The sequence below is a fragment of the Megalops cyprinoides genome, chromosome 21 (genome assembly GCF_013368585.1).
Source record: "Megalops cyprinoides isolate fMegCyp1 chromosome 21, fMegCyp1.pri, whole genome shotgun sequence".
NCBI classification, from domain to species: domain Eukaryota; kingdom Metazoa; phylum Chordata; class Actinopteri; order Elopiformes; family Megalopidae; genus Megalops; species Megalops cyprinoides.
This window is the reverse complement of record NC_050603.1, coordinates 22,328,612-22,353,320: the sequence shown is the minus strand read 5'-3', so window position 1 is coordinate 22,353,320 and position 24,709 is coordinate 22,328,612. Positions and strand designations below refer to the sequence as shown.

The 24,709-nt window shown below is 41.5% G+C and overlaps 1 protein-coding gene across 1 annotated transcript in view; it reads left to right on the top strand.

Annotated features, from left to right (window-relative positions):
* Positions 1-24,709, top strand: part of vps50 (VPS50 EARP/GARPII complex subunit) — a 126,549-nt gene that overhangs the window by 61,530 nt on the left and 40,310 nt on the right. Inside the window, exons 14-19 of the mRNA XM_036555593.1 lie at positions 11,559-11,644; positions 11,804-11,898; positions 12,222-12,320; positions 15,274-15,364; positions 21,690-21,866; positions 24,409-24,527. Coding sequence (XP_036411486.1) covers positions 11,559-11,644; positions 11,804-11,898; positions 12,222-12,320; positions 15,274-15,364; positions 21,690-21,866; positions 24,409-24,527 — 667 coding nt within the window. The remainder of the gene's footprint in view (positions 1-11,558; positions 11,645-11,803; positions 11,899-12,221; positions 12,321-15,273; positions 15,365-21,689; positions 21,867-24,408; positions 24,528-24,709) is intronic.

Genomic DNA, 24,709 nt, shown 5'->3' with positions numbered 1-24,709 from the left:
TTTTAGGTATCTCCACTTTGACACAGTTATGTGTTGCAGATATCAATACTGTTCCTAAAAGACACATGTTTTGGCAAAGAGTGCAGCCATTCCTCAGAAAACCCAGGGACATTTGTGGTGGAGTTAGGATGCTGTGTTTGACTGTACCGAAGCGTCCCCTTGCTGTTCCCAGTGGACTCGCCTCCATGTAAGGAACAGCCGAGAGGGCTGCGTTATAAGCATCCTCAGGTCATATCGATGTCCTTCCCAAGGCCCCGCTTTATTGGTCACACAGGCTGAGTTCCCTGGCTCACATTGTAGAACCTAATGAAATGCTTTAGCGCCACCCTGAGAAATTTGATATATTGGACTTGCCAAAGTAATGAAACCGTAATTAATGTCAGCGCCCGATAAAATGAACTGTAATGCCATACTGTTGTAATGAATATTACAGAACACCCCCTCCACCCCCCCTTCGCCACGCCAAATAGAATTTGTGATGTCGTCCACAGGCTGTCATGTTTAATAAGACTTGACAATGGCCATAGTGAAATGATAAATGGACCAGTACTGGTTTGATGTTCTGTGATGCAGATTCCTAGCGTGAAAGTACCAGGGGTATGCTTTAATTCATTCGCTTTCACAGGCTTAATCAAAGGCTTCAGTGGCACCAGGGGTGGCTCTTCGAATGATTAGCCTATCGATACTTCATCTCCCTGTCTCCGCCTCACATGTATCCAGATTTGAATTGGAGTGACTTGAAATTCCACTGATGGAAGTGGAAAAGCTTTTAAAAAGCAGACTCGGGAAAGGCCCTGCAGCACTCTAGTGGTGCTGTGGATTTTTAAGTGGGGCCTCTTGGCTACTTTTTGGGGGGCTTTTATCTCATGATTTTCACCAGGCTTGATCGGCAGGTTCCATCGCCTTATCACCCGCTGCCAGGCACCTCTCCTACCAGCACTCACAGCCACGCAGAGCGCGCTCAACAGTCAAAGTCGCCTGAGCGTTTCGCAGTCAATCACAGAACGAGCAGTCAATCACACTGACAGCAGACAGGTTTAAACAGCATCCAGAGTCCATATACCCAAAACCTCTCTTTGCATGGAGGCATTCTACAAACTGTATCGAATGTGAAAGTCTGTGAGGACTGTGAATGTGCTGATAAACACCTCTCACTGAATGGATATTATGGCATGGTAATCCATGAGGTAAACGTAGAAATATTTGAGTGATATATAGAATAGGATGTAATATATATATTCTGGTGTTGCTGTGAATGTTGCGGGCTTCACAGTACTTCTTACTTCTGCTAAGGCTTAGAATAGGGACTGCCCTGCCTGCCCATAATCACAAAACAAACTCACATAAATTGCCAGCACCAGAGTTTATTTTTCTAAGAAAACATACTTCCGTGAAGTTTGATTTTACTTTTTGTTGTCAGTCCATATCATATACTGCAGTTTTGTGCTTGTGGAAAACCTTGGGTGGAGGAGCAGTTGTAGGTCTCGTTTTGTAGCAAGTTTATATGGAAGTCTAACACTGAGCCACTCTGGAAACACAGGGTTTATCTTTAAAGGTTGTTTCAATATGAACTCCAGCTAACTTTTTGGCTGTCATTTATTGTCAAGCGAATCACAAGGCATCCTTTTTATTAACTCTGTTGTATTTGTCATGTTTTTTTAGAGTATAATATCCCTGTAAGTAAGTGGAATTGTCTTTGACGTGCCTCCACATTATGGGGCATTTGTGCTGGATGGAAGAATCATTTCTATTTTAGGAGGCTTGCACAGAAATGTCAAGGTTTCACATGATTGAGTGGAAGAGTTCTGGCTTTGTAGTTATGAGCTCAGGGCATCTAGCAAAAATTTCCAACCCATTTGGTCTAACATTCACATGTCTAGGGTGATTCACAATGCATATGACATTATACAATGATAACAGGTCTGACATATGTTTTGTTATGTGAGGAATAAGCAAGCAATTCTGTGCACTTTAAAAACAAATCATATTCATTTGAAAACCCTGAAAGAATTTAGTATATAAACAAGCTGAAGAAAAGTAGAATCTAGGAGAATGTTTGCAGAAAGAAATCATACAGCTCAATAAAGATTCAAGCATTGTGTGAATTAATAAAAATTGCAGATGTGTATATCATTTTTGCCTTATGGCTTTTTACTAACTGGCAAGTGAAAAAATCATATCGATTTACATATGAAATTTTAAATTATGCATACATTGGAATGTTTTATGTTTTACTCTATATGTGTGAGATTGCTATAAAATGAACAGTGCGTTGCATAAAACATACCACATTCCAGAGCACATTAGAAAAATATTCCATGCCTGTGTTTATATCTGTCTGCACTGTGACTGTTTGACTTCTCACTCATAATTTAGCAGCACCATCAACAAGTAAATTGCTTTCCGTGGCCTCTGACCATTATTATTATTATATTTTCAAAACTGTGCTGTCATTGCCAATACACCTATGAACAATCGAAAATGTTAGCACAGAATGAGTGTCTTATTAATTTTTTTCCGTAAGTTACATTTACTTTGTATCTGTATTGATGCATATTTTGAAGGGAATTCTGAGACTGCAATGCTTTCAGGGTTGTTCTGACTGTTTAGTTATTTCTTCAGTTGTCTGATTTTTAAAAATGTTTTTTTATGTGTGCACACTTAGTCCAATATTGTGATGCATTGTTGACTGATTTGGACTGCATGCCTTAACATGTACCATCGCCAGCTTTTGTAAGTAGTGAGGAATATTCCTGCCTAGACAAGTAGAATGTTATATAGAATGTTTCTAATTGGCTTAGGGTTTACCCCCAGTGTTCACATTCACAAATGGAGGCACAGTCAGCTACTGCTGTTCTGCGTGAAAGTGCCCTTAGACTACTCAGCAGAGCAATACACATGGGCACCTTCGGCTCTCATCTTCATCGCTAACACTACAGTGTTTAGCACACACGTCGAAAAAAAATCAGCTTGTATCAGTGAGTGTATTAAAATTACATTGCCTTTTCAGATAAATGCGGTGACCGATGTTAAAGATATGAGTGATTTTTAAGTAGCATTTGTCACACTGTGGGTGATTAGTGGAATACTAAACAATTTCCACCCCATATAAAAAATAACATATTGAGAATTTTAGTATATTGCAGTATAATTCTCCTTTGAATTTATTTGTTTTAATGTATTTTCAATATATTCTTTTCAATATATGACACATGGCTCATATGCTTACCTGACCGTGATTAGCTAAAGAGTGTTCTGTTTTGAAGGCAAGACTGTGTTAGTAGTTCCTGGAGTTTTAATTATTAAACCAAGCATCATTTGCTTTAAATTTTAAAGAAAACAGTTCTGCTGCCTCTATTCAAGTGCCATACAGATGTTAGCAACACTGGGAGAAGGCGTTATCTCCACTAGTTGTGGTAGTTGAAAAGTTCATTTCAAGTGCATTTAAGATGCATGTGGAAAAAAACAAGCAACAACCACCATTCATAAAGCACAAAATTAAACTTGTCATCTTTTCTATTAACAGATAACAAATCTTAATTTTTCTGAGAAATTATAGGGGATGTGGAGATGTGTTATTGCTGTCCTTGGAATATACAGAATGTACCCTTTCTACTGAGCCAGCTGCCTGTTTTAAAATTTTTCCCGTTTATTAGGCTTCTGTTAGTAGTCAGCATAGATAGCTGAATGTTGGAAGGATCCAATAAAAACTTAACGCTAATCTCAGAAGCGTGTCTTGGCTTTGGTGATCACATGAGGTGTCTGTTCTGTTTGTTTTTCTTCCTCTCTGGCTGTTTCTTGCCTGATGCATGTGAAACTCTATACTGAATGCTAGAAATTGACTTCCAGTGCAAAGATCTAAATCTGCTAACATGCTACTAAGTCAGGGCTGTTATGCATGACTGATGGCTCTTCAGAAGGTGTCCCTGTAACACATGAATAATGGCTCTTCTGAAGGTGTCCCTATATCACATGACTGATGGCTTTTCTGAAGATGTCCCTGTAACACCTGACTGATGGCTCTTCTGAAGATGTCCCTGTAACACCTGACTGATGGCTCTTCTGAAGATGTCCCAGTAACACATGACTGATAGCTCTTCAGTATGTGTCCCTGTAACACACGACTGATGACTCTTCTAAAGGTGTCCATGACGACTGATAGGTTAGAGCCAACATGCCACAGGATTTGCGAGGCTTTAACCTTGATCTTGAGGATTATTGTAACTGAAAACATCCTGCAATTGCGGTTGTCAATAGTCAAGCCTCGCTACTTAAACGTTGATGTTTCCAAATGAAAAAATTCTGATTATTTTGATTACTGAGCGAGGTTATTTTAATCTGGGTGAAACATGCTAATATGCTATTGTTTTTATTAGGTAAAATATGTGAAAAGTGGCAGTGAAGCACAATGTTCTTTGTTTTTTTTCCAGACTTGGTTTTGACACTATATTTTGTAACTTTCATGTCATCTTTAGAAAACTGTGCAGTCAGTTTCAGGGCAAAAAGTCCCATTACTTCTCCATTACCAGTGATTGCTTCTAATGTTTGCCTGTGCATGTGAAGGAGCTGATTTACTTTTCTCCTCTTCATTTAGCGGGGCCATCAACAGGTAAATTGCTTTGCGTGACCTGTGACCAGTGTGGTTATTATGTTTTGACAACTGTCATTGGCATCACAACTCTGAATGATTAAGTAGCTTTCCCCCCAGCCAAAATGTAAAGGTGTTTCTACATAAGTGGAATATCTGAATCAGTTTGGTTGTTTTGCAGATGCTGGTGTTTTTTGTGCATCTCTTTATCTCTTTCTCCAAAATGCCCTTCTCTGAAGGGATAACGAAGACCAGTTGTCCCGCGTTGTATCAGCAGCCATTTTGAAACTGCGATTAATTAATCCCATCACCTCCTTTGTGCTGTTGTTTATCGAGTCTGTCTCTGTTGTTTAATAGTTGCTTAACTCAGACTGTTTCCACATTTACTGTCTGCTCCTGTGTCCATTTGATAAACAACACAGTGTTCTGGACTGCCTGATTGACTGGCAGTGCAATATAGTATCTTATATATGAAGGCAGAGACTCCAGGCTCTTGAAGGATATTGTTTCTTTTGTAAGGGTCTGTGGCAAATGGCAGAAACAGATCTGTGTGGATACACCCTCGCTGTACTCCGGTCTCTTTCAGAGAAGCTGTCAAGAAACATTTTGAGCTTCAAAGCGTTTCGGCTCAAAAGTCCAGATTCAAAGGCGCTGTGGTGGTGACCAAATTTTCTGGGATTCCGAAGTGTCTTGTCACGGCCCACAGGGAATAACATATCTGTGTTCCCTGTCAAAGATTATTACAAAGATGGCGAAGTCAACAGAGAGGGTTGAGTTCTGCTCCGGCCTGCCTGGGGGTGCAGAAGTGGCAGATGCGATCAAATCCGAGACTTGATTTTGCGGAACCCTTTTTGCCGGATGTCGCTTCCATTTGTAGCTCTGGAGTATTTTTGATTTTTACCTCAGGATAGCTGGGATTTGAACTTCCCTTCAACCCACTAATTAGGGGATGAGTCAGGATGGGTCACTGTGAGGTGGAAGAGGCAGCTTGGCACAGTGTTGAAGGACCCAGAGCCCCATCTCTGCTGACCTTTACTCTAGGTATCGCTCTTTTCATCACCAGACCACATTTTTGACACGCTGAATATAGCTGAGCACATTTTGATGAACTTCTATAATGAAGTGGTGAGCAGGCAAGGTCTTTTTTTGCACTCTTAATAACCAAGGGTCAGCTGATTTTTCATTTGAAAATTGGATCAGGGTGAAACTCCATGTTTGTATGTGTGTATGTGTGTGTTTGTGGCATCAGTCTGTGATTAAATCCATATATTTTGGCTGTGTGCTGACTGTTAATGAGTTGCACCCCCATTCACTCAACTCCCTGACTGGAGTATGCGCTTTTTTGTTTCCTTTCACTGATGTTGCCCAGTCTGTATGTCAGTGCAGTGGCGTTGAATCCAAAAATGTCCTGTTTTTTTTTTTTTACACACCCAACACTTCTCAACCAACTGTTGAAAAACTGCTCCAGGACTCGGTTGTAATCTGCAAGAGATGCAGAGTAACTTTTTTTTGAAGTTGTTCTGGTTCACAGTGGCTTCTGGGATACCTTTAGGGTGAAGTGTGTGAGTGTGTTGCTGTCTGAGTGTATCAGAGGGAAGGAACAGCAAGTACTGAAGGCCTACGGAAGCATCCTTCAGCCGCCTGCTTGTGGACTGGGACGGCCGTCAAGACAGTGGTGATTTTATTTCCATCTCCTAAAACAAGGGGAACATCAAATAATGGATTGGGACATGGCCATGGATTTTATCAGTAATTGGTTTTGTTTGAGTTTATTCCGGGAACAGCATGCTGGAAGAACACATTTTGTAGAACTTGTAACAGAGATAAACTCCTTATTTAGCAGTGGCAATGTACGCCATCTAAGGTAGGGTTGCACAATTCATTGTATTCCTTGGGCTGTAACAGTTGTATTTTGTCAGAGTAAACAAGGAGAAATCAAAATGCATATATAACTACCATGTTGATCCATTTTTACCCTACCAACTACAGAAAACCCTCAGTAGATGTTTTTCCCCATTCTACGTCATTGATATTACTTTAATTTGGAGGCAGGTAATTTAGCTGTAATTGAGCTTTGAGCAAAACTCTTGACAGCCAAGTGGAGGCGGATGTCCTTTGTCCTCTGTAATTTAGTGGTATTGCGGTATAGAAACGATAAAAAAGGAAATCGAATGGGTGTGCAGAGCACGGTGAAAACATATGACTTAGGCTTATCTAGAACAGAAAGTACTCATAGCCTACATATGTAAGATACATTATTGGGTGCTCTATAAGAGTACTGCTCAAATGAAGTATCATGGTGATAGATGCACACATTATCAGGAACCAGTTCTCAAAACATTGATATTGATTTGCAGACTATTACCAACCCAGTGCTTGCACTGAAATCAATAAATCTTCCGCTTTTTGGTGTTTTATGAATGCTCTGTATGAGCTTCATATATGTTTTGATACAGGTTTTAAACACGGGTGGTTGTTACTTGTTACTTTTTAATTGTTCTCTTAAAAGCCTGTTTGGTTTCCTCACTTTTCTTTATTTATAAAAGCCACCCATACAGTGCGATAACATCATGACACTCAATGTCACCGGGTCCTTATTTCCTGGAGTAAATTATTTAGTCAGCCTGGGCATGAGTCGAGAGGCCTAACTGAAATAATTTGTTTGTGACATATGTGCACTATCAGGTCACACTGTGCTACCCAGATACGTGTCTGAAAATGTCAGTTAATTGCAGATTGGTAGTTGATATTTGAATATATCTCTCAGGACAATGATGAGGCCAGGGATTGGAGTGCGTCAGCATGTTTTTGAGGCCGGGCCACAGACTCAGGCAGCAGAGAATCAAGAATAAAGCTAATTCTGTGCTCACTTCGCACGTCACCTTTTAAATAGTCGCTTGACAAAGTGTGGTAGCAGTGAGTTGGTCAAGGTCACCAGTTCGTGCAAGTGTGAGTAAGTGAACACCATAAAAATGTTGGCAGAATTTTCCTTGGTCATATTGGGTTGAGAATTTGAGGCCTTTCTGTGTATTTTCTGTGGTGTCAGTCTGTGTTGAACCCCCTCAGAGGGTTTCTGGCATATGCGCCTGCACGTTAATGCTATTTTTGTATCTCTTTTGTGTCACCAGAGGAATGTGTTTGTGTGTAGTGGCGCTTGCAGGAGCACTTCATGGGGTGCTTCTGTTGTGGCTAAGTGCACATGTTTCAGCGCTCACAGTCATGATTTTAGCACCTGATTCAGTTCTTCCAGCAGCCCTTGTGAGATCATTGGATGAGTTTGCCACATTTCTTGGTGAAGGTTGATGTGTGCGTGTCGAAATCACAGCTTGGCTTGACACCACCGATCATGTAGTGTGCCAGGTCCAACTAGCGATGACAATTGCTCCGTTGACCGCCTTGTGAGGCGCTAATGGATATCAAGCAGGTCTGACATTTTCAGTGATTCCTGGTTGGTGCGTGCAGCCAATAGAAAATAACCATTCAATTACTTAAAAGTGAAACACAAAGAGACACAAAAGCAGTGCCCTTCTTCAGACAGTTTGTGAGTGAGTTCTGGAGATCCTTAGCAAAACCCCCAGAGAACATCTTGGAATAATAAAGATAACATGCAGAAAGATTTGAACGCCAAGCCAAAATACACCAACTGTTTAATGTTAGTAATTTAAGATGTATTTTAGGTTGTGTCAGGGTCATGGATTAATGAATTAATTAATGTCATCTGTGCACAAAAAAAGATACTTCTATAAAAAAGGAAGTGTGATATGTGGAAAGAAAAGCTGCATAGCTTGATAGAAACATCTGGTGATGGTAGCTGCATAGCTTGATAGAAACATCTGGTGATGGTAAGTGCTTCATAAAAAGTATGGCAGCATCAGTGACCAGTGGGCTGATCCAGATCTCATTACATTATATTATGTTTGCTTTGCAGATGCTCTTCTTCGGAGCAACTTGCATAGCTTAAAATTTTTACGTGTTATGCATTTATACAGCTGAATAGTTACTGAGGTAAATCGGGTTAAGTACCTTGCTCAAGGGTACAACAGCAGGTGCAGATGTCATTACGTTAGAATATGTTTGCTTAGCAGATGCTCTTATCTCGAATGACTTAGCGTACAGTTTTTACGTTTTCCTTTTATACAGCTAGATATTAAATATTAAACCAACAACCTTTGAGTCACACGCCTAGTTCTTGTGCCACACTACTCAACACTACATTGTTGAGTCTTGAGGTGGTGACACACAGCAAAACTTCACTGTTTTGAGATTGTATGTGTCAGCCCAGCCTGTCCTGATTGGTTACCATCCCTCCAATAGCCGTTGCCTTCCTGTGCAGTACACGTGCCTGCCAATTGTAATACATGATCTTAAATTGCAGCCTTATAAGGGTCAGTTAATTAGGTGAATCACTTCGATTTCCTCAAATAACCTGTGATGAGTTTCCAAAAAAAAGGAACTCAATTCAAAGGGAAATCAAAGCTGAGACTGATTATACTGAGAGAGACTGTCTTCCTTGTATGGAATGCTTTGTAACATTAGATGAGGGACAGCTGATTTACTGCCCATACGTTATGCGGTTTCTCCCGGACGCACCTTTGATGTTCGCAAACACGGAATATGGTTAGACCGACGCGCCCCTGCCTGTTTCCGTTCCCAGCAGCCCTGAAAGATGGGCTTGGAAGGGGCGTGTATCTTTTGGAGGGAGTCCGCAGGCAGTCTGGGAGTTGGTATTCCCCTAGCCTTCTGCTCCAGTTGGCTGTCGTGATTTACTTCTCAGCGCCACCTACAGAGACTGAACCCAGGTCAGAGCAAACGAGGAAAAAGCAACTTGGAGTCGGCATCAACCAACATTCCTTTTTTTGTTCTCATTCGCTTTCAAATCCTACCCCGACTTAGTGGAGATTAGGAGCATTGATTGTAGCCTCTTGACAACAGCCATGAAAAAATTACTAGGAAAATGCCTGTTAAATTTATGGTATTGGACTGTACTTGTGGGTCTGTACTTTTTATATTCCTTTCAATAGTACTCACAGTTTAATGTACTATCAGTGATGTAGCAAAGGCCCAGTATAAGAAATATGATCATATCACCTCTTGATAATCAGGATGATTGACATGAATTATATAGTAGTTCATTTCTTATCCACTAGAATCACTGCTCATTCCTTGCATGTCTTCCACAGATATCCCTCTTAATACTCCACAGATTGTGTTCCATATCTCTATCCCATACCTGTGTGTTATATCTCCGTTTTCATTCAGAAGGGTTTTATGCAAATGTCCCAGCCTTATCTAAAGTCACCCAAATTAATGGTCTCTCAAGGGACGGCGCGATCGCTTTCATCACACACTTACATGTTAAAGTAAAAATAGACCCGTTTCGGTGCAGGCGAGGGCGAGTTTACGTCTTAAGTGTATTTGTTATAAGGTCTTTTTCCGACCCATTTCATGAGGAAAAGCAGCTTCCCCCGCTAAAGGCTTTTTTTTCTTCAGTCTATTTTCGTTTGCTTGGTTTGGACATTTTCCACCTCTGTGCTTCTGTGACTGAATCAGCCCTCGGTGCTGTAGGTACCGTGAGTATATGCTATCACCTCACAGAGAGGTCAAAGGGGACCAACCATACCATTGCCTGTCTACATTTAACACGAACATTTGGCTGCAGAAGAACTGGACCTTCTGTGGCCCAGGTTTCATTAGATAATCCACTGAGGGGTCAAGTCATCCTCATCTTTCACAGGTAAATTTGTCTTTCTGTGAACAGAATCTTGGATCCGCTGTGTTTGTTTTGGGTAGGCTTGGGTGAAGATGACTAGCGTAGTGCGTTATTTTCCAGTTAGATACGGTGCACAGGTCCAAACTTTGTTGTGTGGTCAGTAATTTAAAGCACTTCTTTCACAAACACACCGGTGAGAGTTCGGTTGTTGCCGACTTTCACATGGATTGTTTAGGCAGAGATTGGCAAGCCTTGTGGTGCCTTTAAAAATATGTCTTTTTATGCTCGGGGATTGCTGAGTGATCATTCTGTCAGCACATTCAGCTCTTACAGAAACACATAAATCTCTGGCTTCTCTTTCATCAAGCATTTCTCTCAGTCGCTCTACCTGTTTTTATTTCTCAGATCTTTTTAGATCCATTTCAGAGTTGCCCTTTTGTGATGATATGATAAAGCATGTTAGCTAATAAGGTGCAGCACCCTGTGGCAGTCACTTAGGTGACATCCAGTCACTTCACAGTGTTCCAAGTCAAAAATGCCATCGATATTCAGTCTGTCCTCGACTTTTCTCTGTGCATTCTTGGAACCGATTCCACAGCTGAAGATGACAGTTCATCTGAGCCAAAGAGATGACAGCCTTTTTCACTTGACGCATAACTCACTCCTTGAGAAAGAGCGTTGAAGTAAAGCTTGAAGATTGACAAGAATTTCCTCTGGTGTCTTTCGTACCCCCCCCCCCCCCGCCATCTCTCGTTGAACTACATTGTTTCAGAGGTCAGTCCTAGCCTGATGTCCCAGAGGTAGGCTCATTCATTTTACATGGGAGCCAGGGAGAGAGTCCTGATTGTGCCGACTGGCTGAATGAATATGTCGTGACAATAGTTATGGAGGATATGGTCTAATAGCTTTTGGCAGCTGACTGAAGTGGCCATTTTGTTTTCCCTATGTGCGTCTCACTCTGACCAGAGTGGTTGCTGGGGGGGGGGGGGGGGGGGGTTGCGGGGGCGGGGCTGTGGGGGCTGAACGAGGTTCTCCATCTCTCTTGCGTGGTGTTCGGTTGATAATTACTCCCCTCCTCCCTGTCCTTACTCATCATTTACATTATCACACAACTGTGAACGCAGCAGGGCCTGCTGATGAACAGCGGCATGCTAGGAAGCCGTCCTCGTAAGAGGTGCGGTAATTACAAATCAGGCCCCCCCCCAACCGCCCAAACAATGTTCAGAGCGAGCTGTTGATGCAGTCTTTTTTTTTTTTCAGACGGTAACGACACAGCGGGGTCGGACGAGTCCAACCGCAGCTACGTGAAGAAGAAGCTGGAACACGGGCTGACGAGGATCTGGCAGGTCGGGCTGAGCGCACTCACTCGCTCCTAACGAGATTTCATTCAGGGCCGCAAAGCACGCCCTGCATGCAGCCTGTCTGAAAACGCTTTCTTTGTTTTAATTGTCCTTTGTTTACATATTTTGTTCGTAAGGTCCTCCCAAAACTTGTTCCTTCCACAGGACGTCCAGCTGAAAGTGAAAGCCTATTTGCTGGGAACGGATATGTCCAACTTCAAATATGACGACTTCATCTTCGTGCTGGATATTATCAGCAGGTACCATGCGCTCATTAACACTAATTGGTGCTAGGCTTTGCAGGATGCAATCTGTGAAGCTCTTTAAACAGGCATCAATGAGGCCATTTGTTCCGCGACAGAATAGAGTCATAATCAGCTCTACAAGCCCGACAATTAATGGCTATTAAATCCCAGCGGAGCAGTAGTTCTTTTGCGACCACTTTCTCTCGGGTCAGTGGGGAGAGTGAATGGAGGTTCCACCGCGGGCGCTTTGAGGGCACATGTGTTGTGAAATAACTCCATGGGGTTAATTAGGATGCTGGACCGCCCCTGGACTCTCCTCTCACTGTGTGTGTCCGCAGGCTCATGCAGGTGGGGGAGGAGTTCTGCGGCAGCAAGTCCGAGGTCCTGCAGGAGTCCGTCAAGAAGCAGAGCGTCAACTACTTCAAGAACTACCACAGGTGAGCTTCTGTGGGCGGAGTCACTCGGCAAGCCTTGGAAGCAGGCCGCTCCCCTCCCCACAATGAAGCATAATAGCATTTTCCACTATCAGGTGACACGTTCCCGTTCCTGTGAAGTTGAAAGCCCCCCAAATCACACAGTCTTACTAGAGATCCCTTCTTCCACAAAGCTGTAAGCCCCTGAGATACAGAGTCTGACTGAAGTAAGCCTGACTAGGATCACCCCAGCTCATCCACTTCTCAAGCTCAGATCACAAAAACCCATGAAATAAACAAGTACATACAATTGTGCATACAATGAAATTGGTATAAAATGTACATAAAATTACGTATGAATTTCCTGATTGCTTGAGTGGTGTTAGTGGCTGAAAGTAAGTGCAATGTACTCTTTGTATAACATGAAGAAAATATTTGTATTAAAATGTGATGTAAATGTGTACATCTGTACATAAGTGATTGTTAATATAAATAGTGTACTATGAATTAATTAACTGACGTTTCTTTATAACATCTCCAACGTTATATCAGAACTATCATCAATACAATATTAACAGTCCTTGTTCAGAGAACTCCATTGTGTGATGCGTTTTACACTAGTATGGGTGATAAACAGTCATATGATGATAATGGATGTTTTACAGTAGTTTTATGATATATTGGTATCCAAGCTTGTTCAGTATTTACCTTTTCAATCCCACACTTTCCAGTTGTACTTCCCAGCAGTTTAATTATAAACAGTACAGGGCAAATAAAATTCTCCATAGGATGCACTGCGACTCTGTGGATTACACTGTGTACAACTCAGAATTAGTTGTAATTAGGATGCCTTGCTTTAATGGTTACAGTTTAAAAAAACTTAAAGGAAAAAAGTTTCCAAAAAACTTGAAAGTCATTCTAAGCCACTTTCTTATTAGTTGATATAATTTCTTGTCAGTTTCAACCCAGCTATGATTCAGACTGAATAAATCCCAGATAAAACTGGATTTTTGTCGACACTCTCAGTTGTGACGGTTGACGTGCTCCCTTCCTCATGGCAAAAACTACATTCCCAGATCGACTCATCTCTTGATCCCAGAGTCAATAGTGAGATGTTTCTGATCATCAGCTTTGTCTTAAATTCGACACAAGACAAAACACCTGGCTCTCAGCATGCAGCAAAAGGGAATATGGATTTTCGGAAAATAAATGACACAAAATCGAGTTTGTCGGCGTTTTCCCACAGCTTGAAGTGTCATGTGTGGCGCTTGGGTGAGAAGGAGTTCGGTGTCTTTCTGTACTAAGAGCTGGCTTTGTGGTGATATGCCTGTCTAACTTTTGCACAGGAGCTTAAATTCCTCTCAAGTGAATGGCACTTGAAATGGCATCTCGCTTGCGATCTTCAGAGAGGCCTGGCAGCCTGATATGACCACAGGGAGGCTCCAAACACTATTGCCGAGGGTGAAACACCAGGCAGAAAACATTTGGAAAAGCTCACGCTGTTTCACACTGACTGCTGGTCCAAATTTGAGGGGATGTAGAAAGGCGACTGTGCCAGTGAGAGCTTGTGTCTACATGCGGCACGTCATATGATTTCAACAGTTATGACACCCCATTGTTCCCCCTGTTCATCCAGATGGGAAAATGATGTATACTGCACAAGGTTGGCTTAAGAGTGGACAGAAGCTTCGTTTTGAGATGTGTTCGAATTTTAGCCTGCGTCCAGGGCAATTAAACCAACCAGTCACATTCTCATTCCTCTCTCTGGCGCAAAGCAATAACTTTTGGACTGTGTAGTTTCTGCCTTCCGACAATGACGCAGTGACTAATGATAGATTCAGGGAGCAGTTATTAACCAGAGATTAAAATTATATTTGTGTTTACAAACCTTCGATCGAGGACGCGCGACTCCATAGAGTAAATTCTGCAGCGCGTTTGACTGTTTGCTTATTTGCTAAGCAGTGATTGAGGGCATTCAGGCAGCGAAAGCGCCCCGTGCCACCGCGCCCCAGATCCTCGGTGGCTTGGAACGATCGAGGAGGATATTAGATGCTGATTGGATGCAGGAGCCAATGCACCTGTGAAATAAAGCAGGCGAGTGGTGAACGGTGACAAATTTTGAGCCCCTCTCCCCTTGCGGGGGCTGCCAAGCTCACCAAAAGGGAGGACCACCTAGCCCTGCTGACGCTAGGCCTCTAAGAAGGCATCTGGTCCTCGGGCATAATTTTCAAATGACTTCTCAAACTTCGTTGTCTTGGGCGTCGTCCACATACCAATTGTCTAGCGCTCATCAGTGCTGGCCGCATAATCACACAGGGTGGCTGAGTGCAATTTGTCACTGTTCCGGTCATGCCCCACGGCTCAGGGGAGGAAAATGACTTCAGAAGTCCTTTCCTCCCCCAAATTGGTGACATTCATGAATATAATGCATTGGTTATATTAAGGAAGACGTCTGCACTTGGGGGCATTTGCAGCATCTGAGAACCCAGCTTGCTCCAGTGTTTATTGTAATCTGATGGTTTTTTTGTTGAAAGTCCCATTAAATGACACACACAATGTTGGCTCACATTGCTGTCTATCTGTCTATTTATTTATTTTCAACAGCTGCAAGCCAGTATATGTAGTGTAAAAAAAAAAATGGATACCTCCTCAAACATAGAAAATAGAGGCTTCTGTTGTAGTAAAGCGTTGAGAACCGTAGGCTTATAAGTTATGAAATTGATATTTCATGGAGGTATTAATATTGACTGCTGCACACCTACACCTCCTCTTCACATGGCAATCACAGAGAGCAGGGGTGCATTCAGTTCGTCAGATAACCAAATATGACCTTTAGAGGACTAGTTATGTCAGTGCGTGAAATCCGCTACTGAAGATGGAAGGGTGTTGAAAGTGAAATGCTGGGCGGGGGTGTCGGGGGGATGGGGGCGGGGGTCGTTATGGTTTGGGCTTTGATGCTTTTCGTCCTTCCCCCCAGGACCCGTCTGGAGGAGCTACGGATGTTTCTGGAAAATGAAACATGGGAGCTGTGTCCTGTCAAGTCAAACTTCAACATTGCACAACTCCATGTAAGCAGGGTAAAGAACTTTGGGGGTGGGGGTGGGGGGGGGGGGGGGGGGGCACAAAAGGAAACAGTGTGACATTTAGAATTACATCTAATCTAGACCAATTGGGATCCCTGTCGATCTTCCCGAGTATGGCATTTACTTATGAAAATTAATCATACTCTCTCTGGCGGTTGTATGGGAGGTTTCTTGTGTATCAGATGTATAGACAGAGAAGCTTAATTAAGATTGAATGTTCCTCAGACAGTGTGTTGTTATTTATTATTTTGTAACAGTGTCCCCTACTGTCTGAGAAATGTCTATTTTTGGGTCAGTCTTTAAAGAATTCGGAAATAGGGTTATGTAAAAAAATACTCACATTTTCATGTTTGATTGCTTACTTCACTGTAAATTTAGACAACTAACATTCTTACACATACAGAAAAGGATGTCACGATTTTCTGTGTCCAAAGTATTGCCTTGCCTCCTTGTTTTGTGGGAAAAAAAATCAGGATCACATGATATTTGGCTTAAGTGAATAGGCTTTTTTGTTTTAATTCAGAATGGGTATAATTGAGTTTCTATTTTGGAAAGGCGGGAAACGTTTAGATAGAGCAGAAATCTAATCCTTTCCAGCTGTGTTTGCACACTTCATTTCACTGTCCAGTTACAGTACCACATACAGATCCAGGAGGATTTCTTTTGGATACAAACATTGATTTGAGTACACATTTGCTCTCATACTTTACAAAGCTCCATAAAAGGTTTTTCAATGATTTAGGCAGAGACTGGATCAAGAATCTAAAGAGCTGAGTGTACATGCTCAGTTATGCAGCGCTCTACGGACATTTTAAAAGCATTACACAGAAGGAGTGAATTGAGATGAAACTTTAATTAAAGGAATGTAATGTGGAGAAGAGTTTAATCCCACAAAGCATTAGTACAGAATGCTCCCTCCGGGTCCATAGAATTCATTTTAGACTTACAAGTCATTAATATTTTGTCTTAAATTGCTGAAGTGATAAATTGGCTGAGCTTGTGATGAAAGTCCACTACCATTTTAACTAAGTATAAGAAAGCAAATGGCTAAATTAATGAAATAGAATTTCATATAGCCTTTGGGAGTACAGAGGGGCTATGTACAAGCCCCTGACTTTGCCTTTTATTTATTTTTATTTTGTGATTTCATTACATTGTCATTATTGCGTATGTATATTGTATAGAGTACCCATGAATTATAATAAACTGTTTATTAACTAATAATAAATATAATTTGTTCATAATGAAGTCTAATTTATAGGATGTGCCATGGACCAGGACAACTGCTAAATTCTTAACAGTGATAATGATGATAGTAATATGTGCAAGTGCATTCTAATAATTGATTTTGTGTTATATGGCAGTGTGTTAAGCATTCATATTTGTGCCCAACACAGTCAGGCCACTCTGTGTCTGCTCTGCTGCAGATGCTACACGCTGGTTAGCCTTCATACATAAGAAGGCAGGTCCATTTAAACTTGTGAGGCCTGTTCTACGTCACTGCCTGACCCAATTATCTCACAAAAAAAAAAACTGTTCATAATTGGCTTTTGAGGGCCAATTAGCTCACAAAACTCATACAAATTGTATGTTTCAGATGGCAATGCTTGTTTTAGCTAACCTAGCATAGGTCACAATTGTTGTCATTCATCTTCTTGACATCTGGCTCGTTTATAGTATATCCTCATGGGACAAACAACAGGGAAGTTGTCCTAGAAGCTACTTTTAATTAGTCGCATCCAAAGAGAAAGTGCAAAGCCAGCTGTATTAGCAGATAAAGAGAAGAAGGCTAGACATTTGATGATGTCGTAAAGCAGTTCAAGAAATTTAACAAGCTAGCTAAATGACAAATCAAGCTTCTGTGGTAAATTGATACATGTTGATATATTGTATTTGTGGTACTTCTTTTGGATTCTTTTTGGAGTGATTTAACCATGGGTAGGTAATGTCAGGGTTCCAAGTAATAAAGCTTAACTAAAAATATAGGCATACTCAAAGTACATGAGAAGACAGTCCGTGTGTGTATGTGTCTGTATTTTTTATATATATATATATACACTGTAAAATCTCAAATAACAGCCAAGTCTCAAATAGACACCGGTCCCTTATACTGGCCGGGTCTGGCTACAGGTTTGAGCAAATAAAAGCCGGTATCAAGTTCTTGTGAATGTACAAAACCTCTCAAAGCCCACTAGATCGGCCGTTTGAACAGTTTCTAAGCTGCTTCATTCGTGCATACAAAAGTTAGGTAGACGGCGCTGCTTAAATCGCTCTTTTTCCCTCGGTGCCACTGTTACAGCCATCTGTTAAAACTTTTGTCAATGTGGACACGCTACACATCGTTAGATCGGTTAGATTCTCCACAATTCAGTTGTTCAGTTCATTGTAAAGAAACAAACTGGTCCTTTCTGAAGACTCCCTACCTTTGGTGAAGTCCGAATAGCATTCCTCGATTATTTATATTCATTTAGTCTCAGGGTCTGCTGATCAAAAGAATCAAATAGGCTACCAATAAACAAGATTTATGCTTGCCTTGGGTTTGATTGTTTTTGTTACCTTGCTGGCTATAAAACAAAAAGGTTCACGACCTTTGTTTAGTCTTCATCACTGTGCCACCATGGCTGCGAAGAGGAAAAGCTACGATGTGAAATTTAAGCTGTCAGTAGTAAAATTTGCCGAAGAAAATTCGGGAAAAGCAGCGGCAAGACATTTTTCCGTCGATCCGAAAAGAGTGAGGGAATGGAGAAAAAATAAATCTGAACTTAAAAGTCTGCTTGAGGAAGACAGCAAGAGGGCCAGACTGCGTGGCGGGGGGAGGAAGATTAAACTTCTTCTAAATGAATGCGTGCTCTGGCTCTTTCCTTGGGTTAGTTGGTTGAAGTGGCACCAAAGGCTAGAGCGCAAGTGTTGTTACATTCACTTCGGAAGTAATAGTCTTCCTCTTTTAATCGATTTGATAGTATTTTCCCATCTTTGCTGAGCAAAAGTTTTGTGCGCAATGAATTAAAAGCCTGTCCCATATAGATGCCTGTCTCAAATATAAGCCGGTTAGATTCGGCACTTGAAATATATATATTTATATATAATATATAATGTAAGAAAATCACAAAACTAATGTGGGTGAATGTAGGGAATGGAATGAAAAAAAATAGTGTGTGATTTAAGAAATGGCTGTTTATAGCCTGTATACATCTATTAAAAGGTTCAGCTGGCAAACAAGTACATAGTGAATAGTGTGATTTTCTAAAATGTTGACATTGACAGATGGACTTTGAGGTGAAAATAAATTCATATTTAGAATTATTTGGCATTTATGAAGTACAGTTGATATTTGTTATTCTGCACTGGCTTGATTTCAATGCCCTGTCTGGAAGGCAGCAAAGTGGTCTTAGTTTGTATTTGTGTCAAGTATATTCTTAGGTTTTTATTGTGTTAATAAGAGCCGCAATGAATCTGTCTGAAGGGGAAAATATTAAAAAAAAAACTCAAAGAACTGCTATTCATTTTCTAGGATATCTATTTAAATGTAAATTTGAGAGCCCAGACAGCACAACTAAAGATGTGAAATAAGCTGGCAGTGAACATCAAACTAGTAAATGCATGTAAGCTCTATGTGTAAGTTTATGCTCAGTGGAACTTTTCTTAATAAAGTTCTGCCTTTTGCAGATGTGCTTTGTAGCCTTTCAGTTAAACATGTGCAACGGCACCCTGCAATATTAATGGTCTTCATGGAGAGTCTCCTCAGAATATCTCTTGAGGCATTTACATACATTATATCTGTTATCTTCTGTTATCTTCTGCAAAGTACCCATTTTCATGCTTTCTATTTTAAACAATCATTGGAGAATAGATTAGCTTTCTGTTGTTTCACAATTTAAATGAGTATGAGGCAAAAAAGAACAGTTTTAGGAACCCAAACAGAAGGAACTTTGTGAAGAGACAGGGAAAATCCAAAACCTAATAACGGTATGCCACATCAATGTACACAGATAAAAAATGCAATAGCACAATTGCTTTCTGTTAAAACTTGTAATTTTCATAGTTGTATATATATTCAGGGTTTATGTGAAGGCATAACGCCGTGGATTCTTTGTCTTAATAGTAAGGAAGTTTTGTTAGAAACTTTGCTGATTTAAAAGTGACACATAATCCACTGCTGCGGTTTACAGATTTCAAGGGGTGTGTAGTGATGGTGTGAGAGTAATGTTTACCTCTACCAACAGAAGACAGCCAACAGAACATAATCTTCACAATGATATTTTATATATGAATAGTTTTTATTGTCTTCCCTTGAGAGACATGGAAGCATCTTTCATGTGATGCCAAATTGTTTTTTTTTACATGGTTTCACGATGCATTGCAAGTAATAGAACAATATGTGATACTGAAGGGTATTGGATTTTGAATGGAGCAGCATTAACCAAATTCATCTGTACTGTAAGTATATTAATCACAAAAACTCCAAGGGATTCCAGTTCTCTAAGGATATGTGTTATTATTAATTAATAGTGAATTCCATTCACTTTCTATACAAGTGTCTTTTCTAACGGAGTGGGGTATCCAAGTTTCTCTCTTTATAAAACCCTACAGAGGAGCTGTGTTTTTCACTGTAGGTAATCACCTGTTCTGAGCGGCTTCAATTTTCACCCTGCTGTTAGCCAGGCATAACCCAACACATTACAAAATGACAGTGATATATTTTTTTTCAATTCAATACCTTCCCACTATATCACATTAATCTTGCAACTGTGATGTAAAGTATTCGGGCTAACACTATCCGAATATTGAAATATCTACTCGGTATATTTTAATATTGTGTCGTGAAGATGAAAAAATAAAATTCCCTGACGACTCAACCGTAGCCATTTTCCAAACAGCTTTACAAGACAAGACACTGGGGACTGAATAAAATGAGTGGACTAACAAGTGCTTTTTCTTCAGTCTTCAGAATCAGTGGGAATACTTCTCGGTTAGAAAAAAATACACTCTGCTGATCCGTAAATTGAAGGTTAACACAAGATCACCGAGATTGGCTGTTCAGTGAAGCATTGGAGTTATTGGATTTCTGCAAGTTGCACTAACACAGCCTTGTAAAGAATTCATGGGTTAGAATGTATGCGGTGTATGACTGAGTCTATAACTCATGCCGTCAGAACAGGAGTTCCCCAGGGTTCTGTTTAGGCCCCTTTCTTTTTGCGTGACTAATTTGACTGATTTTATGTACAGTGATTGAATAAAGCTCAGCTGTGTAGATCAGCAGCTGCTGTTCTTGCACACTGCCTCCTTCCTGTCCCTCTCTCACAACAGCAAGAATCTGAGCATCGAGAGAATTCATGCTTTTTTGGAAATGTTTTTGGCTGGTGAAAAGGGAGGCTTCTTTAATTAATCAAGACCAATATACAGTCCATTTCTAGGTCAGGTCTTCTTCCCTCCATAAAATTCTTATGGACTCACTGCTGCTAGATAAACTCATTTGTGTCATTGCTTGGCCTGGATATTACTTTGACCACAAATGGTCAGCTTTTGTTAGTTATTGCCAGATATGCCTCTTGGCTGTGTATAAAGTATTTAGCGATGCCGCCACTCTTGGGCCACTGAGCCACGCCTAACCTAACCTTAGTGAAAAGCTCAATAGAGGGTCCTCTAAACCCCAACCCCACCAAACAGTAGGTCAAGAGCACTACTGACTTCCTCCTGCATTATATCCCCATCAGTCCTTTGTCCAGTAATAATAAGGGATCACACTGGATTTATATGCCTTTTAAAGTGAGATAGGTAAGTGCCTTTCAAGGATCCCAACCCCTTTATAATGAATGGGGGGGCAGGAGGGGACGATGACACACCTCTGCCCTCGCTGACATGTAGAACCCATCTGGGTGACTCACTTCAGCGCTTTTGTGCCAGCACACTCACCACACATCACCTGAGGTGGAGAGGGAAGGAATTGCTTTGCCAGTTAAGCTGAGGGTGCATTAGATGGCCAGATTGAAAGGGCTTGAGTGGGAATTTTGCCCGGACACAGGGGAATCCTCAAGCCTTTGTGACTTGAGGGTCATGGGATCTGTAATGACCACAGTGAGTCAGGGCTAGAGTTCAAATGTGTCATTTGAACGAGAAACGGGTTCAGCATTCTCACACCGCTGTCATCCCTAAACTGATGTTTTGTAATCCCAGTCCTTGACTGTTTTGTGGTGTTTTGGGCTATTTTTAAGGACTGAATTTTAGTTCAAAAGCACAACCCATTGAAATAGATTGAAAGAACTATCTGACATTGCCTAAATACTGCTTTTTTTGTTGTTGTTGCTTTTAGGAGTTCAAATTCATGGGCCAGTCGCGGTCCCCGTCCGTATCACCGAGCAGACAAGCCTCGGCTGCCAACGTTGCCGACACCTCCCTCTTCCAGCAGTACTACCAAGGAGGGAACCCTTTCGAGATGCAGATCGACAACAAGGAGGACGAGGCGGAGGATGTGCTCGCCTCCAATGGGGTATGGAGGTCTTTACGCTACACAGATGACACAAGTCGCACTGTGTTACTTGAGTTTGTATATTACTTTAGTTCATTTTTTTCCATGGAAAGCAACATGCTATTTTGGCAGGAGATCGTATTGTCCTTTCTTTAAGCAGTAGGGTGAACATCTTTAAACCATTATGCAGTGATCTTTTCTATACCAAATGCTGGTTTATGCTCTTTTATTTTCACATGTATAGTATCTGATATTACAGATTTTGACCCTGAAATTGTGTATGATTTTACGATGTTAAGAAGTGTTCTGATTCCCCAAAGAGAAAACCAAAAGTTAATTTGAACTCAGGAACAAAATATATTGCTTCCACCCAGGTGGTAAATTATTGTATGGTGAAATAAACATTCGGGCCCGCATGTCGCAAATTAGCTGCTACATTGGCGGAGTGAAATTAGACATCAGCATCTTTATTACCTGTGAGGGTTCAATACTGTATTTCTTGTAGTAGCTGCGCAAAAGCACAGCTCATAGCGTTACGTTGTGACGCAAACTCACAAACGCGTTACATACATCAGCCATCTGGGGCTGTCTTTCCCATTCGCTGGTTCGCCATATTTTTTAATTTAGTCGACCACCAGAGCTGAACAAGCGCTCATTCCTACTGTTTGCCAAGCACATATCATTAACTGTGCTGGGGTGAATTATTTTTCACATTAAAAGATAAATACAAGCCGTGATGAAGTCGGGCAGAATCATTTTCAGATGTTAAATGGTTTACTGTCTCTGTAACTGTCAGGCGAGTCTTGTAATAGAGTAAAATGGGGAGGGCGGGGCTGGCTTGAGCTGCTCCATGGGCGTTATTGTCTCACAAGCTTGACATTTAAGATGAGCTATCGCTGCAATAACAATAAAGACGATGTTGGGATTATGGGGGACGTCGGTCTTCAAGGCAGAGCTGTTACCTTGAAAGCACTCAGACAGAAGTGCTATCGCATAAAGAGACTCATAATGTTTTATTATTTTTTTGTGTAATGCGTTTGACAGTCCTGCTTGAGTGGAAGTTTTAGGGCTTTCTCAGTATTCAGGCACTGCTTAATTGAATTAATTGACAGCGCACAGCTCCAGTTATCATTTTGCGTTAGCTGAAATTAATTTGCTGTAAGCGGCACTCTAGGCTTCGTGCATGAGAACGTCGGCATCGATGTTTAATTTTGACAGGTCATTTGAAACGCAGGCCCCCTCCCCTGAGGTAGATATTTATCCACGCTGTTGATACAACCAAGCATGAGAAGTGAAGTGTAGAATTAGAGGTGTTACTGTATACAGTGCTTTACAGAGAAGCTCTAATCGATCAATTCAGTTGCCAGATGCTAAATAGTGCGGTACACACAATGAGTGATATTCATCTCGCTGATGCTAGTCCTTCTGTTCACAGTGTGTTTTGCTGTGATGAGATCTGTCATATTGCAGACCTGCTGGTTTCTTTGAGTGCAGCATATGCAAAAACTGTGGACAGTTGTGCCCAAAGGCAGAAACTTGTTTCACAGATATGTAGTCTGAATGCATTTTGCACCACATTTGACATTGCCAAGGGCTTATATAAAGCCAGCTTGTTAAGTCCACTAGTCCAAGTTTTTATTTGTAGTGAGCAGCTGGAAGATTTGATCTAAATGACGCTGCAAACCAAGCTACGCTCTGCACACACACCAATCCTTCCCCGAAGGACAAAAAAATACACACACGCTTGCAGAATAATTCTCCTATATTCCACAGTTGAAAAGTACATTGCTATGTTCTTTATTAATATCTCAGTTTGGGGATGGGCCACATCTGCACATCTGCATTACGCTTTTTTCATAATTATAACAATGATTACACAATAGTCAGAGCAGCAGGAGCAGTTTGCTGTTGGGTTACAGATCTGCAATGTTAAACGGTCCTTTAACGTGCTTACAGCTTCCAGGTGTAATTGTGAATAAAAACTGCTCCAGATTCTCTTGTTCATTATGTCCACGTTATTATGTTAAAAACAGCAGACGATCTTCCAGTCTGAAAATAATGCTCCAGAAAATAAAGGCTTGCTTCTGGAAAGGGCATTTGTAGTACCATAAAAAAGGATGGTTTGAGCCAACAGCCTGAGTAGCTGTGGTGGTGATTTGTTGAAAAGACCATAGAAAACCGACCAGAACGAGAGTTCTGTGGCTATCAGCGCACCTATAAAGATTTCTCATTCTTTCCAAGTGTTGTATGCATAGGAAAATGATGCTACATATATGTCATGTGTGCTCATTTTGCCTCTGACGGCTCAAAATGTTTGTGAGTTGTCCAAATGTGCATATCGATCCAGCTCTAGGGCTGCCAAAAGGCCTGAAGCTGAGCATGAGGGTGCACTTCCAGGCCAGCTGGTGAGCTCCCTCAGCCTCCTTGTGTTTGCAGAGGGGCGCAGATGAGCTGTCAGGACAGGCAAAGTGTTCTTCGGGAAATTCCGTACAGGAGGGCAGCCCTGCTGTTACACCTCACCTGTCTTAACACCCCAACCCCCCACCTCCCTCCGTGTCTCCAGTACGAGTCGGATGAACTGGAGAAGAACGTCTACCAGGACTATGACAGTGACAGCGACGTCCCCGAGGAGCTGAAGAGGGACTACGTGGATGAGCAGACGGGAGACGTGCCTGTGAAGAGGTGAGGGACACTGACGCCGTCGACCCCCCAACTCCCCCCATGGAGATTAACCTTTTCCTGCGCCTCCTGACGTCAGTTTTGCTCACCATCACACATGCGTGCACTTTCAGCGTTCATGCTTATCATTTCTGTATTAACAGGAAGGGTGTGAATGCCCGGAGTCCCTGATCACTAATCAGCCA